Raw genomic sequence first — 15759 nt, 5'->3', positions numbered from 1 at the left:
AAAGGGATGTTAGAAATACCTGAGCCATTTCACTGCTAATGAAAGTGGTTGAAAACTTCATGAGGAACAGAGAATAGCTTTATTCTATTAAAGGAATACACTGCTTTCCTTGTCATTAGACACAGGTGTCCCACAGTACACTGAAACTCAACACATCCAATGACCAAATTCATATTTGCTTTCCATCCTCTTCCCCAAAACCCATTCTTTCCTTTTTATATCTCCACCTATTTGGCTACATCATTTTGTATCTTCCTCAAATTTTTTTCTTCATCCTCCAAGGCCCAAGAATATGCTCCAAATTCCTAAATTTCATTTACTCTTCCTTCTGCTTTAAATGTCAGTACAGACGCTCATCGAGTTTGTGTCAATTACTTCAGCAGTCTTATTATCTATTCCATTTCTGCCCCTCAAATCACACATTTGAAGTGATCTATATTTTGTTTAAAAATCCCTCAAAGGCTCTCTGCTGCCTATGGCCTCAAGTCCAAAATTGTGTGTTCGTGGTTTGACTCCTACCTATCTCTATAACAATCACATCCACTCCAGTGCTTCCTGTTTTTACTGCCAGCCTGTCAAATTATTTGTAGTTCCCTAGACACATGACCGCATACCTCTGAGTTTGCTATGCCCTTTATGTTCTGCTAGGCATACCCTCTCCTTTCCACCTAGATATCCTCTTGTGGGAGCTATCTTAATTCCCATAGCTCGCTACTCAATGTGAAAATTTTCTTTCCACAAAAATTTTAGGACAATAGTCATTCAAAAAGAAGCTTCATCTGAATAGGCTTATTAATAGGCAACAAAAAACTACTAGTGTAAAATAGAAATGCACATTCTAGGAAATAGGAGTGCACTTCCAGCTTATGTGTGACATGAAAACTCTTTATGAGTAAACAAGAAATGGGTGAAAAATTGTAATTTATTGAAACTCAACTCAAAAAATATAAGATGCTGTAGTGTACAATATATTACACAAAGCACCCTCAGGTGCACATTCAAGTCAAGTAAGAACTCCATATCCCTTTCCCCAGCCCTCCCACCCTGGGATCATAGTATTTGTTCCATATACAATCATGCACACTTAATTTGAAAAAGGAAGCCCCAATATATTTTGATGTATTAATTAGCACCAAACAAGAGTACAGTTCCATTTCTTATTTTTAATAAACAAAAAACCCAATCAATAAACCAACTGGAGAGCTAATGGACTCAGCCAATAGTGCTGACATAGATATTATACATTCATGTAAATACACAGCCTATTCTACCTTAAACAATGGTATGGCTGGTTCTCAGCCTTTGTTCGAGTTGGCAATTGTCCCATGTTGCAGTGTTGGAGCTAGTCTGTTTCAAAACCAAAATTGCTCTTTAGGAACTTCCTACACAAAGCTCATCTGTTTTTTTTGTTGGAAACAAGTCTAAAATTGGTGTGGAAAACTTAGATCTTTCGAGGACAACCACTGGCCGAAGATAATGAAGCTGTTTTAAGGCAAGCTCTCCACAGTCTGTTAATGCTTTGTCCAATACGACTCTCAGGTTTTCCAAGGAAGGAACTGTTGTCGTCGTCTCAGCTACTATTAAAGGTGGGATTGCAGTCAGGTTCTCGTGAATTGCAGAGTCACTGGAAGAATGAGGTATGTCAACTTCAGGGTCATTGTCATTCACCATATTATTTGCCATAACAGTCCCCGTCAAGTCATTACTGGATTGTGAAGAAGTACTTAATGTTAAGTGCTCTGAAGGCTCCCAATCATCAAAATCATCTTCTTTCTCTTCACTTTCCTGAATAAATTTCAGAAATGAAGATTCAAATCCCATAGGTTTGTAAGTCTTCAAATCAAATGACCTGGGCTGTGGGTGCTTCCTAAAATTCTCTTTTGGGGCATGGGTTGAATTTTTTACAGTGTTTTCTTGCCCTGAACTTTGCTGCCCATTTTCTGAGTCTTTGATCCTTGGTAAAGGCAGCTGGAAACTTGTGAAGTAAGTCCCATTTTCAGTCCCATCAGGATCAGGTATGGAATTTTCTATTTTACAAGGAGGAGGCTGAACTATATTACACTGTTCCAAAGAAGTGGTTTCTGAACTATGGCTGCATTTCAAAGTTCCTCTGTAAAGCAGACTATCTGCCTCAAACACTTGGTTGCTTTCAGTACATCCTTTCTGACCTCCATCCCTTTCACCTGGATGAAGGCATTCGGTGTTCTGGACAGGTATGTTGTTGTCACCCAGGGAATGGCTGTGCTTTGTGTGCTCTGACTCACAGCTTCCATCTTCTTCTTTCTTTATGTACGGCTCCATTTCAGAAGGTGGCTCCTCCTTAATTTTGGTACCGTACTTAACACAAATGACAAGATTTTCCATCTGCTGCTCTAAATAGGCACTACTCATCTGATGGGTACGTTTGTAATGCCTCACTATGCTGCTCTCCAATTTCACCACGGATAAGCATCCTTGAACCATGCAGGGGTACTGTGTATGCTCAGAATGCTCCACGCACATATGGAGGGCTTCAGCTCTTGTTTTAAAAGTAATTGGAGCTTTCTTTTCTTTCATAAGGCCACATTTTTTAGCCTTAGCATTAAATGACCTCCTGGTAGTCTGAAGTTCATGCCCCTGAGTGAGAGCTGTTTGACACACCTTTTCACTCCTTAGTAGCCTTTCATTTGCCACTTTCTGGCTTCTAAACAGATCGTCATAATAGTCCTTATGCCGGTAATAGACATGTTGAGAATAATTACTGCGATGGGTGAAAATCTGGCCACAGCCATTAAGATCACAATGAATTTCATAATCTGAATGTATTTCTCCTTCAATATTATGCTGTTCCATCAAGTGGTGCTTCAACTTGCTGAATGTATAAAACACAGCAGGGCACTGAGGCTGGTTACAGGAAAACCTTGCTGCAGATTCAGCTTCAGAAAGCACTTTAGGCTCTTCAATGTGGTCTAGATTATGAGAGTCACTACAGTGCTTAGCAAGAGCTTTGGAACACAGGAAACGTTTGTTACATTCTTTATATTTGCAAGCAAATATCTTTTTACATTTGACAAGTTCCCTTTTGGTTCTTGCTTTGTCTTTCTCTAAACACAACTGTTCTTTGTTGTACTGATGTACAGTTCTGTAATGGCGAATCAAGCCTTTTAGATTGGTGAATGAAGAGTTGCAAGTTTTATGGATACAATGGAATGGTTTGTGGTATTTATTCAAAATATAGCAGAGATTTCCTTTAGCAACAGTCCTCCTGCTACCTCTCCCCTCTCTTCCTTCTTGTTCTTCTCTATGACTACCTATTGGTGATGAAATATCAGATGTTTTACTTTCTGTTTCTTCACAAGATGACTCCAAATCTGTTTCTGAACTGCATTCATCCTTTTTAGAATGACAGTGTGGCTTCTCAGAGTTACTGCTGGGATCACCTCCAAGTTCAGCAGAACAATCATCTTTCAACCTATCTACTGAGCATGGGCCTTCATGATCACATTTTTCATTATCTAATAGTTTGTGAGTTACTCTGTCAGTGCCAATTTGATGTTTATTTTTATAATGGATCCTAAGGTGTGTTTTTCTCGTAAATGACCTTTGGCAAATATGACACTGGAATGGGGAATACCGGTGTTGAAACATGGTTAACTGGAGGACTTTTTCTTTTGAATAATTATGCTTTTTAAGATAATGCATTAACAAAGCCTCTCTGGTCACAAATTCATATTTGCATCCTTGAAGCTCACAGAAAAAAGGCTTAGCTGCCAACTGTGCAAGGTACTGACTTGGCATGTTTTCATCTTGATTCTGAAAATTAAGGTCTGCGATATTGGGTGAAACCGATTGAAGAGACTTAGCACCACTGGATGGGTACCCCTGCAATGACCCTGAGAAAGATCCATGTGTCATTGAGTTTTTCAAGCTTAAATGTTTCAAGCGCAACAGAAGTTCCAACATGGTATCCTCTGTACATGGCCTTTTAGAAGCACAAATGGAAGCTTCTGAAGAATAACCTTGATGTTCTCGTTTACATTTAGTATGAATATTGTGATCTAGGCCTCCATCTGGGGAGTCACTGTTTGTATCTGAGCTGGGTTTAGTTTCTGCATCAAACTTTACAGTTGTTTGACTGTGTTCATTACCCAAGCAGGGAAAGAGATCTTTTGTTTTTATCTTTTTGGGTTTAAAATGGTATGGATGAACCTTTCGCAGATGCTTCTGTATCCCTTTTGCATTTTTGTATGTGGAACCACAGCCATCAAAACCACAGGTAAACTTAGTCCCATCAAAACAAATTGCCACACTGGAGCATTTCTCTTTTAAGCTGGAGGACACAAAGACTTTCTCATGAGATAACAATATATCCTGCATGGTTTCAGGGTGATCCAGTGTGTCAATTAACTCTTCATTCACGGAAGCAGAAGAGCTTTGACTTAACTGATCACTGGAATTACTGTCACTGTTTTCTTTCAGATTTTCTGCAGGTTCTATTTGAGAACTAGCTGATCCTGCACAGAAAAGAAGATCCTCAGGTAAATGTGATTTATCAGTTTGGTCAAGTAGATGGGGCTGATCAAGACACTCTTGCTTTTCACCTGCTGCAGGCTCCTCAAGTTTTACTGATTTCTTCACATCTTCATTTGAACTTTCAACATTATGCATTAAGAGGTGATTCTGGTATTCAATTTTGGAATAATAGAACTTTTTACAGCCAACAAAATTACATGTGTAAGATGCATCCCTAAAGTGTTGTGCTTCATGGTGGTAAAGCTGTCCCAAGTCACTGAAAACAATATTACAGCCATTTAATTCACATTTATAACGCAGATCATCATGTTTTTGTTTATGGTTAAGTAGTTCATTCACTGATCCAAACCTAGCATAGCAATCTATGGATACACACATGTAAGGCTGAGGACCACAATGCACTTGTTCATGCTCCCGCAGGTGAAATGCAGACATGAAATGTCGTCGACAATAAGTACACTTCTCTCTTCTATTTTTCATATCCAAGTAGTGCTTAGCATTTTCATCATTATTTTGGTGTTCAGCTTTAAGATGTACACTTAAGTATTTAAATTGCTTAAACACACGGGAACAATCTGTGCCAGGACATGGATACAAATCTCTGTCTTGCAGGTGGCAATCTTCTAATTTGCTGAATGTGACATATTCATGAGACTCTCCTTTGGCTTGTTCATTCAATGACTGATTTTGCTCCAGGGCTGCAGAGGGACTCTTGGGACAAATTCCCTTTTGAGAGCCTTTCAACAGTAATCTCTTTCTAGAGGGGTCTCTTCTGCTTGGTGGCATTTTAACATGTTCCATCACATGAGGAACAAATATTTCTTTTCTCTTGAACTTTTTAATACAAACTGGACAAGTGTAAATTCCATCCTCCATGTGCATCTTAGAATGATGAAGAATCCTGGCCTCTATGCATTCCCGCTTACATAACAAACAGAAAAATTTATATTGAAGCCACCTCTGGTATCTTTCAGAAGAACCAATGGGTTTTTTATCTCTTTTCTCCTTGTGCTGATCTGTCAAATCTCTTCTTCTATATTGTTTATCTTCTTTACCTTCCTCAGAGTCACTGAGAAATGATTCTAAAACATCTGTGTCATTTATAGACATTTCGTAGCCACTGAGATCATCATCAGAATCTGAGGCCTCCTGTCCTAGGAGTTGGTGGCAGTGTCGTTTTAAAGTTTTCCAATCCCAAAACTCAGGATCAAAAGGCCAGTGGGCTTTTAAAGCTAATAAGAGCTCACATCGAAGAGAATTTGGAACTGGTGCATTTTCTTCATCAAATTTTTGATCTGGTTGCAAATAAAGTTCTTCCAACATATTAAACCCATCCAAACTGGGTTCAATTAAGAATTCTGTAAGTTGACAGGCTCGTCTAACTTCTAAATCTTCTGGTAAAAGACAAGCAATTGTTTTACAAACTGATGCCTTCATTTCTTCATCCTCACTTGATCTGAGTTGAAGAGCTCTGACACACAGTAAAATCGAAACCCCAAGACCAGCATCTTGTGCCTGCAGGGAAAGCAGGGAAGAAAAGTTATTTTTTTTTATTATAGAAAATAATGGAGTCCCTAACTCTCAAGTAATTTACCTGTGTCAGAACATATAAACAATAAAGGCAAAGGAATTCAGGATAAATAAGGTCACCAAAAGATAAAAAAAAAATTTTGTCTTAAGTTGGGTATCAAGAATAGAGTTTAAATAAATGTGTGCAAGAGGAAACATGTGTGAGTTTAATAAAGAATTCAAAGTAAGAAATTCATGCATTATGAACACTTCGGTGTTTTTAAAACCTCAAGGCTAAAATAAATGATTCTCATCTTTTCCTAAAAGAATCAATACTTCAAAGTTATAGACATACTGAATCTCAAGCTTCCCAGGGAGGAACTACAGAAATCAGAGAATCTCTCCGTAGCAGCAGGTTCTCAAAAAACAAGTCAAAAATTAGTACATACAAGATAACTTTTTTATGGGAGAGGCTGAAATAGAATGGGAATATAATATGAGCAAAGAAAAGCGGGATCATATGGCAGAATAGCTTAAAAGGCATTACTTAAGAGCACAAAATTTTGAGTCAGACTTTGTTCTTGAACCCCAGCTTCACTACAGTGACAAGTTCTTAATTCCTCAATGCCTCAGTTTCTTCATCTGTAAAATGGTAATAGCAATAGTAGTATTAGATTTCCCTAACATTATAAAAATGAAGATAATATAAAGTGATTACTACAATGTTGGCACATAGTAAATATTTAACAGAATATCATGTAAAACAACTGAGGATAAATTCCGCTGTTTAAATCAGTAATCAATTCGCTAAACAAATTATTTCATGTTGGGCACCATCCAAAGTGCTGGAAACACAAAGAAATAATTGCCATTAATTCACAGAACCCTTACTACATACATCGTAGGCACTATTCTAAATAAATTCTTTGCATACATTGTCCTTATTTTGTACACAAGAAACCAAGACTCAGGTTAGTTGCCCAAGGTAACTAGCTGGTGAGCAGAGGAACAAAGATTTAAACTTTAAAGCAATCTTTTTCCAGAATCTGAGCTCTTAACTACTTTACAGCCAGTACCGACTCCAAAGCTTAACTGACATGGCTATATCCCATGTGCCCTTAATACAACATACCAAGCCACTCTTTATTCTCTCACCTTCCTGATTTTAAAGCCACCAATTTATGCATGCCCACCAATTCCTTCAAAACCCAGCTCCACATTCCATATCCTAATTCCAAGTTCCTTGCCACTCTTTTAACAAGTAACTGCTTGGCCTATCTGTTGAGAATATAAAATGGTATTTCTAGTTGATGATGTTGTTTTTTAAGTGTTCTTACTGATTTCACAAATTTTACCATTTCAACCAGGTTACGCTTAAGAAAAAAATGGACATCCTGCCCTGGCTGGTATAGCTCAGTGGACTGAGCTCAGGCTGCGAACCAAAGGGTTGCCAGTACAGGGAGTGTGAGAGACAACCACACATTGATATTTCTCTCCCTCTCTTTTCTCTTCCTCTCTCTGTAAAATGAATAAATAAAATCTTAAAAAAAAAAAAGGACATTCTGTTTATCTCACAGTGTCTTCCAAAACAAATTAAGTAATAATAACTATTGAGAACCTATGAATTACTTTAAAATTTACCCAGCTTTCTCCAAGTCCTCTGTGCTATGACTTACAAGTGATAACCTTGTACCACATTATGCAATTTGTCAAGATCGGTCTAGTCCTGACTCTGCTGTGAACTAGGTGTATGATCCTGACAAATCACACACCTTTAATTTTTTAGCTTCTTTATTACTAAAGAGAAGGGATTAAACTACATAAAGACATTTTTGCAAAATAGTAGTGCCATATGTTTCACCAAAAGGGCCCCATGACCAAATAAACTGGATTCAAGATGGTCCCTCTTCTTATACCTTCCAATTCAAACTACAGCTGCATCTACATTCATTCTGTCATACTATTTTGAAAGTCTTCTGAGACACCCTGGATTCTCTAAAGTCTTCCCTCCACTTATGACTTTCTCAAGTCATAGAATTTAACAAGTCTTAATAAGCACCTTTAAGTGACAATTTGGTTAAGCTATTTAGAGAAAATGGAACCCTGAAAAACAAAGAGGCACTGTTACAAAGCACTCTCTCCATTATACACTGTTGCTTTCTGCAACAGACCTAATAATGCCCGCACAAGCTTTTCAGCATCATTAACCTTTTCCATCCCAAGGGCTATGTGACTGGTTGCTGGGTATCTCCCAATACCCTTTCCTCTATTCTACAAAAGCAGAACACCTGATTTTTATTTGGTTACAAAGTCACCCAGAATAATGAATATCTATCCTATCCTCCCCTGCAGCTAGATGTGGCTGTGTGTGTATATTGGAGGGAGTGAGGAAAGGTGTGTCAGAGTATGTTTTTTTTTGCCTCCTTTCTTGCTATCTGGAATGGAGACATTGTAGCTGCCTTTGGCATAGTTTTGGAATATGAGATGGAAGCTATGTGTTGACAAAGACAAAATGAATCTGGGAGCCACTAAAGCAACCCTGGCCTGTCTACTTGGATTATCTTCCTAAATGAGAGAGAAATTTTGTATCTTCTTTAGGCCACTGCTATTATAGGATTTCTACCATTCACAGCAGAACTACAACAAAATTGGTTAGATCACTGCTCTCTTTCAAAGAGCTAGAGACACCCTGGCCGAGTGGCTCAGTTCATGGGAGAGGTGTCTCATACACCAAAAGGTTGCGGATGCCTTTCCTGGTCAGGACACATACCTAGGTTGCAGGTTTGATCCCTTGTCAGGGTGCATATGGGAGCAACTGATTGATGCTTCTCTCTCTCCCTCTACCTTCCTCTCTCTAAAATCAATAAACATCCTTGGGTGAGGATTAAAAATAATTAATAAAAAGCTAGAGGTAGGTCTCTTCATTTCAAAGAAATTCTATACTCACTGTCTCCCTTCCATCTACCTGTCTATATGCTTCCTACCTTTTAGGCTAAATATCATAAATAGTATTAGAGTGGAAAAGTATGCTAGATGGGGATTAGAGAGAAATGGATTCTGGTTATACAGATATACATCAAATTCCTTTGGTCTTAGAAACCCACTTTTCCTTGTCTTCTAGCAGATTTCTCATGTTCTGTGGTTCCTTGTGGTAAGCAGAATTCTAAGGTGGTGCTCAATAGCCCTCATTTTGTATAATCTCATTCCCTAGAGTGTAAGTGGAACCCTGTAAATATGAAATTTCATTCCTATGATTACCTTAGGTTATATGGCAAAAGGGACTTTGCAGATATAAGGAAGAATCCAATTCAGTTGATCTAAAGATAGGTGGAATACCTAAGTGGGCTTGACCTAATCACTCAGTCCCTTTTAGTCTAAGTCTGGAAGTCAGATGGAGGAGATCAGATCTGAAGGAAGAGGATTCTTAGTGCCTCTGCTGGCTTGAAAAAGGCATGGAATAAAGGAGGCTTCTAGGATCTAGAAACAGATTGTGGCTAATATCAAGAAAATTAGGACCTGAATATCGTCAACAATTAAGAACGAGCTGAAAAGCAGATTTTCTACAGAGCAGCCAGATAAAAATTCAGCCTGATCAACACCTCAATTTCAGCCTTGTGATACTCTTAAGCAGTGAACCTTGCCACATTGTGCTGGATTTCTCCCCTACAAAATCATGAACTAATAAATGGGTGCTGTCTTTGTGGTAATCTGTTATGCAGCGATAGGAAACTAATACTTTCCTTAAAGATTAAAAAACACTTTTTAAAGGCCGGTTGTGACACTAATTTTTTTAAAACAAGGCAAGTTCCATAATTACTTGAACATGTCCTTTCTGTGATAGGAGACACAACTTCATTCAGTGATTAGAAATAATTATCACCTAACTTATCTGACCATGACTTTACTTCTGATAGTAGTTTTTACCTTTTCCTGTAGTCACTGGAGAAAATGAGATCAACATATTTCAAATAAAGTATAGGATATGGAATGTTACATTAAAGGAGACAGGAAATATCAAAGACACAACTTTGCCTTGATTTTAGTATAATAATAATCGTTGGGGGAAAAATAAATTAAAAATAAAAACAATTCTTGAATTTTGTGAAAGTAGTAACCCATAGAACATAACCATGAGCTATTATAAATATGGGCATATAGGGAGAACTCAGTCATAAGAATATACTAAAAACAAACAAAACAAAAACAGAGACTAGCCTAAGACTCACCCCAAATCTCTAGCCTAGTAATCTTAGCATACAGGGTGGGGCGAAAGTAGATTCACAGTGGTTCATATGGAAAAGAATACAATAATTAATATAAAAATAAACTGTGTTTCATGTACTCACAACTGTAAACCCACTTTTAACCTACCCTATATATCCATAGGGCTAAACTCAAAAAACAAGGTTTTATATATGGCAATTAATTTCATTTTCAGAAATATTTACTCCCTAAAAATACCTAACTTGTTTCTTACTTGCACAGAAGTTTACAATTTGTGCAGTTGTTTCTGAAACTGTTCTATTACTCCAAACCCCAGAAAGATGTATCACTGCAAGAAGCGGAAAAATGCAATTATATTTTCTTCATTTGTAATTATTATGTTAAGTTGTGAACAAACATGCCTGTATAAAATACAGAACACAAAGGAATACAGAATTCCTTTGTTCTAGGAAAAGCAGATGTAGGGTGGTTGAGGTGACAGCAAAGAAACATAATCTTCCTTTCCTCCAGTGGTGTGTCACTTCAAATTACTATTTTCCATTAAGAAAAACTGTGGCCCCCCCAGAAGTCAATCTACAGAAAGAGCGGTGTCCAATTATTTAAAAGGAGTGGCCTGAGAATAATCTCCACCCTCATTTCTTATGTCCAGGACAATCAGTATTAAAAGCATAAATTACTCACTTCAGTCTGTACAACTCTAATGAGGCAAAATAAATGCTGCTGTGTTTTAGCTATGACACCAAACTGACGACAGCGCTCCAAAAAAGTGTCTAAAGAAGGGTCGATTCTTCTTTGCAGTTTACTCCAAAAGAGAGTCAATTCCCTATAAAACAAAAGAATAAGGTAAAGCATTTAAAGTCACTGGTATTTGTTATCCACCTCCCCACCCTTTTTTTTTGTTTGTGAAAATAAATTGACAGTAAACAAAAACTAGGGGGAAAAAACACAAAACTAAGTACATTACCTATTGCTTCCTCCCAAGCTATTCCCACCTTGTTCCAAAGGTCTCACCCCTTACATTGGTCATTGCTCTGAGTACCCCTAGTGGGCAGGAATCATCACGTTACTACACTGTCAAAAAAATGCACACAACCAATAAATACTCTAAGGATACGCTTCTTCACGTTAATCTCACAGGGCTTTTCCAGCTCTAAAATGTCATGATGCTACTCAGGCCTGTGTTTTGAAATGTTTAAATATTACTAATAAAATTAGTAAATTGGTACTCTTGGAAAAGGCTAAAATACAAGAATCCCACAAATATCTCATTATGGAAACAGTGAAAAGCTTGAAAAGAGTAATTAAGTAAAACCTTGAATGGGTTAAGAGAAAACTCTCATGGAAAACAACTAGAAATTTAAAAATGCCAAGGATAGAAATGCTAGTTTGAATATAAAATGTGAATGCAAGGAAAGTTACTCAGTAAAACTGAAGAGAATATCACTTAAAAGTAGCTCTATTCTCTCCCTCTCTCTCTTTTTCTAAGTGATAAGTAACTATGCCTTGGATGGTGTGGCTCAGTTGGTGGGAGTGTCATCCTGTAAACCAAAGGTCCCAGGTTCAATTCCCGATCACGGCAGGTTAGGTCCCTGGGTCAGGATGCATATGAGAAGGCAACCAATTGATGTTTCTCTCTCACATCAATGCTCCTCCTCTCCTTCCCACCCCCACAGCCTGTCTCTAGAAGCAATGAAAAAAACTGTCCTCGTGTAAGGATTAAAAAAAAATAATAATAATAATAATAACCATATTATTTTCATAAACTAGTATAGAGCACTAATATCCTATTATTGCTATTAACACACTATTCCAAGAAGCTAGTTACAAATCTGAAACTTAAGAAATGACCATTATGATTATCTTGTAAGAGTGTTGCTTACAAGAATGTACTTCTTGCTCTGGCTGGTGTGGTTCAGTGGATTGAATGCCAACCGGTAAACCCAAGGGTCGCCTCATGAGAGGCAACCACACATTGATGTTTCCCCTCTATCCTTTCCCTTTTCCTCTCTAAAAATAAGTAAAATCTTAAAAAAGAAATTTATTATCTCTTTTTTATTGTTGCTCAAGTGCAGCTGTCTCCATTTTTACCCCACCATGACCCCCACCCGCAAACCTACCCGCTTTGGCTTTGTCCATTTGTCCATTTGTCCATTATGCCTGGACCCTGGTGGCTCTTCTCCTGTTATTCCCCATTTTCCCTCTCCCCACCTCCTCTATGGTTATTGTCAGTTTGTTCTTTATTGTGATGTCTCTGGTTGTATTTTGCTTGCTTCTTTACCTCTTTTTATAATAGATGAAAAATAAAAATATTTAATAGAACTTAATACTTTTTTTATACTTTTAAAGAGCTAACTGGGATTCTCATATGGTGAAATTCTTACACAGATACAAAACCTGCTTCAAAGATTAAATGAGTATGTCTCAAAAGATATATAATTAGAGCTTTTAATATTTAATGATGGTAAATTTGAACTAAAACAAATAAAATTAACTTTTAACACATTTAAATATTTGTCTTTGGCAAGCACTGCTGCTTTCCAAACCAGAAAAAGTAAAAATTGAGATAGGTCAGCTTTGAAAATAGCTAAAAGCCACGCAAGTAATTGGGATGACGGTTTATTTTTAAACTCACAAGACTGCTTTGTTCAGATGTAAGCATTTTTGTGATTAAAACTTGAGAATCATGTAAAATTCTGAAGAACAAAGGAAACGAGAGATATGCTCAGAGATAAAAAGAGTATCGATCAACATATATGTATGTGCTCTGCCCAGGTGGCTAAGTTGGTTGGAGCATTGTCCCGTACACCAAAAGGTTGTGGGTTCAATCCCTGGTCAGAGGCACATATGGGGCAACCAATCGATGTTTCTCTTTCTCGTTCTTCTTTCCTCTCTTTATAAAAGCAATAAGCATATCCTCAGGTGAGGATTAAAAAAAACAATAAAAAGCAAAGTACCTATATGTGACATCTATCCTACTTAAATAGGACAAAATTATCAAAGCCAGCAAGACCTGATTATGAAGATAAAATGGTAAAAAATAAAAACTCACTGACTAGCCAGAAGTTTAAGTAGGCAAATCTGATAATGTGATAAAAGGCAGATTGAGAATTAAGGTCTCTGATCATTAAAAAAATATCAGAATGTCTAGGGCTTGGTTTATTCCAAATTAAATATTTCAGGCTCTCATTATTTTAACTTCAAATAACCATGACCAAAAAAAGGGTATTTTGGCCCTGGCTGGTGTGGCTCAGTGGTTGAGTGCCAGCCTGTGAATCAGAGGGTCGCCGGTTTGATTCTCGGTCTAGGGCACATGCCTGGGTTGAGGACCGTGTCCCCAGTGGGGAGTGTGCAAGAGGTGGCCACAAATTGATGTTTCTCTCCCTCTCCTTCTCCCTCCCTTCCCCTCTCTAAAAATTAAAATCTTTTTAAAAAGGGTATTTTATATTTGTATACATATTTTCACATTACAATTCACAAATTCAAGACAATTACCCACCCAAACATGTCAAATGAACCTGAAACCATGATAACCCATAAATTACTCGTGAGAATGTCAGTATATGACTTTAATCACCCAATCAAATCTGCACACCTGAGCAATGAAACACTAATGAATCGTAACTTGTAGACTGTTGGGTCACCCATGCACTTGGACTAATACTTCTTCAATGAGTGCAGTAATGTGATTTTTAAAATTAGACAACCATTAAAGAATATATGAAAAATGATTCTACTATATAGATGCCTCCAATGTTCAAATGACTTACCACATTCTGAAATTAGCTCAGTGTCTACTTCAAGTCAACATACTACAAATTCATAAAACAGGAAAGGAAATTTGTTTCTATATATAGGAGGAAATACATTCTGGCAGCGATGTGGCTATTAAGCAAGAACTTTAAACTACATTGTGTTTCTGCACAGCAGGAAGCCCATAAAGTTGAGTTAACATGCCACACGAAGGTCCAGAATTTAGGCATTTTAGAAATGAGGTGGGGGAAAAAAAAACTTTGTGGAATTAAGGAATGATCATGCCATAAAGGAGGCTCCTGAAAATATGAGAAGTTGATTCTCATGACTTCTCTTTTTCTACAAAATTCAGTTACACTAAACACATGTAGATAAGTGATCTTCACCAGGTACAGGGAACTCAACTGTGAAGCACATAACATATTGATACATGGTGACCCTGGTATATCACAGTCTAGTTGGAGAGAACAGACAGAAAATTACATCTGAAGACATACAAATATACAATATATAAAGTTTAAGCTCAGATAAATTACAGAAGTAAAGGCCAACCTATCAAATACTCACTGAAAGCTTAGTGTGATTGAACCCAATGACATTATTTTTAAATAAGCAGTGGTAATTACACTGTCCCATTCAAAATGGTTATCCTTCTCACTTGCTTGGCTACTCTAATTACATTACCACGGCTAGACATCTATACAAAACTCATTCTTCCAGCAGTTCTTTGACTTTTGCAGATGATAAAAAATTTCGAGGTGGAAATGGTTAAAAAGAAAAAGAAAAAGAAAAAAAGCACCCTGGCTAGTGTGGCTCAGTGGATTGAGTGCCACTTAGTGAACCGAAGGGTCACAGGTTCCATTCCCATCAGGACACATGCCTGCATTTTGGGCCAGGTCCCCAGTTGGGGGCATGTGAGAGGCAACCACACATCGATGTTTCTTTCCCTCTCTTTCTCGCACCATTCCCCTCTCTCTAAATAAAATCTCTTTTTTAAGATTTTATTTATTTATTTTTAGAGAGGGGAGGGGGAGAGAGAGAGAGAGAGAGAAACATCAATGTGCGGTTGCTGGGAACCGTGGCCTGCAACCCAGGCATGTGCCCTGACTGGGAATCGAACCTGCGATGCTTTGGTTCGCAGCCTGCGCTCAATCCACTGAGCTACGCCAGCCAGGACTCTAAATAAAATCTTTTAGAAAAATTAATAAACCTTGTGAGATCAATACTGTGATCACTGCTATAAAATAATGTATTTTAATGTGGTTTGTAAATGTCTCTGAAGGAAATTTCTGTAAGAATAAAAAACTGTTTTGGGTGATAGTTACAGAATTTACATATCAAATATTATCTTCCATGATGATTACATTAAAGAAGGGAAGGGTTTACAGGAACAAGTATAAAGGACACATGGACAAAAACTAGGGGTAGGTGGAAATGGGAGGGAGGTGGAGAGGGCTGGGTGGGTGGGCTGAGATGGGAGTAAAAGACAGAAAATTGTACTTCAACAACAATTAAAATAAAATTTAAAAAATGACATTTACAATAAACAAATTCTAGTATGTATATATGTTTAAAATTAAGTGACTGCTGCCATGAATGGTATAGCTCAGTAGGTTGGGTGTCACCCTAGAAACCAAAAAGTCTCAGGTTCGATTCCTGGTCAGGGCAGTTGCCTGGGTTGTAGGCCAGGTCCCAGGCTGGGGGTGCACAAGAGGCAACTAATCAATGTCTCTTGCACATTGATGTTTCTCGCCTTCTCTTTCT

The 15759-nt window shown here is 37.7% G+C and overlaps 1 protein-coding gene across 2 annotated transcripts in view; it reads right to left on the bottom strand.

Moving 5' to 3' along the window:
• Positions 1-904: 904 nt before the first annotated feature.
• The window catches only part of RLF (RLF zinc finger), an 83109-nt gene continuing 68254 nt past the window's right edge, over positions 905-15759 (bottom strand). For both annotated transcript variants that reach the window (XM_045858727.1, XM_045858728.1), the window contains 2 exons: positions 10927-11068; positions 905-6027 (listed from right to left, as the gene is read on the bottom strand). In XM_045858727.1, the coding sequence (XP_045714683.1) occupies positions 1372-6027; positions 10927-11068 (4798 nt within the window). In that variant the 3' untranslated portion in view covers positions 905-1371. The remainder of the gene's footprint in view (positions 6028-10926; positions 11069-15759) is intronic.

Source organism: Phyllostomus hastatus, unplaced genomic scaffold (assembly GCF_019186645.2).
Source record: "Phyllostomus hastatus isolate PE091 unplaced genomic scaffold, TTU_PhHast_1.1 phas_scaffold_182, whole genome shotgun sequence".
Classification (NCBI taxonomy): Eukaryota; Metazoa; Chordata; class Mammalia; order Chiroptera; family Phyllostomidae; genus Phyllostomus; species Phyllostomus hastatus.
Note: the sequence above shows the minus strand (reverse complement) of the source record. Positions and strands in the feature narration are given on the sequence as shown.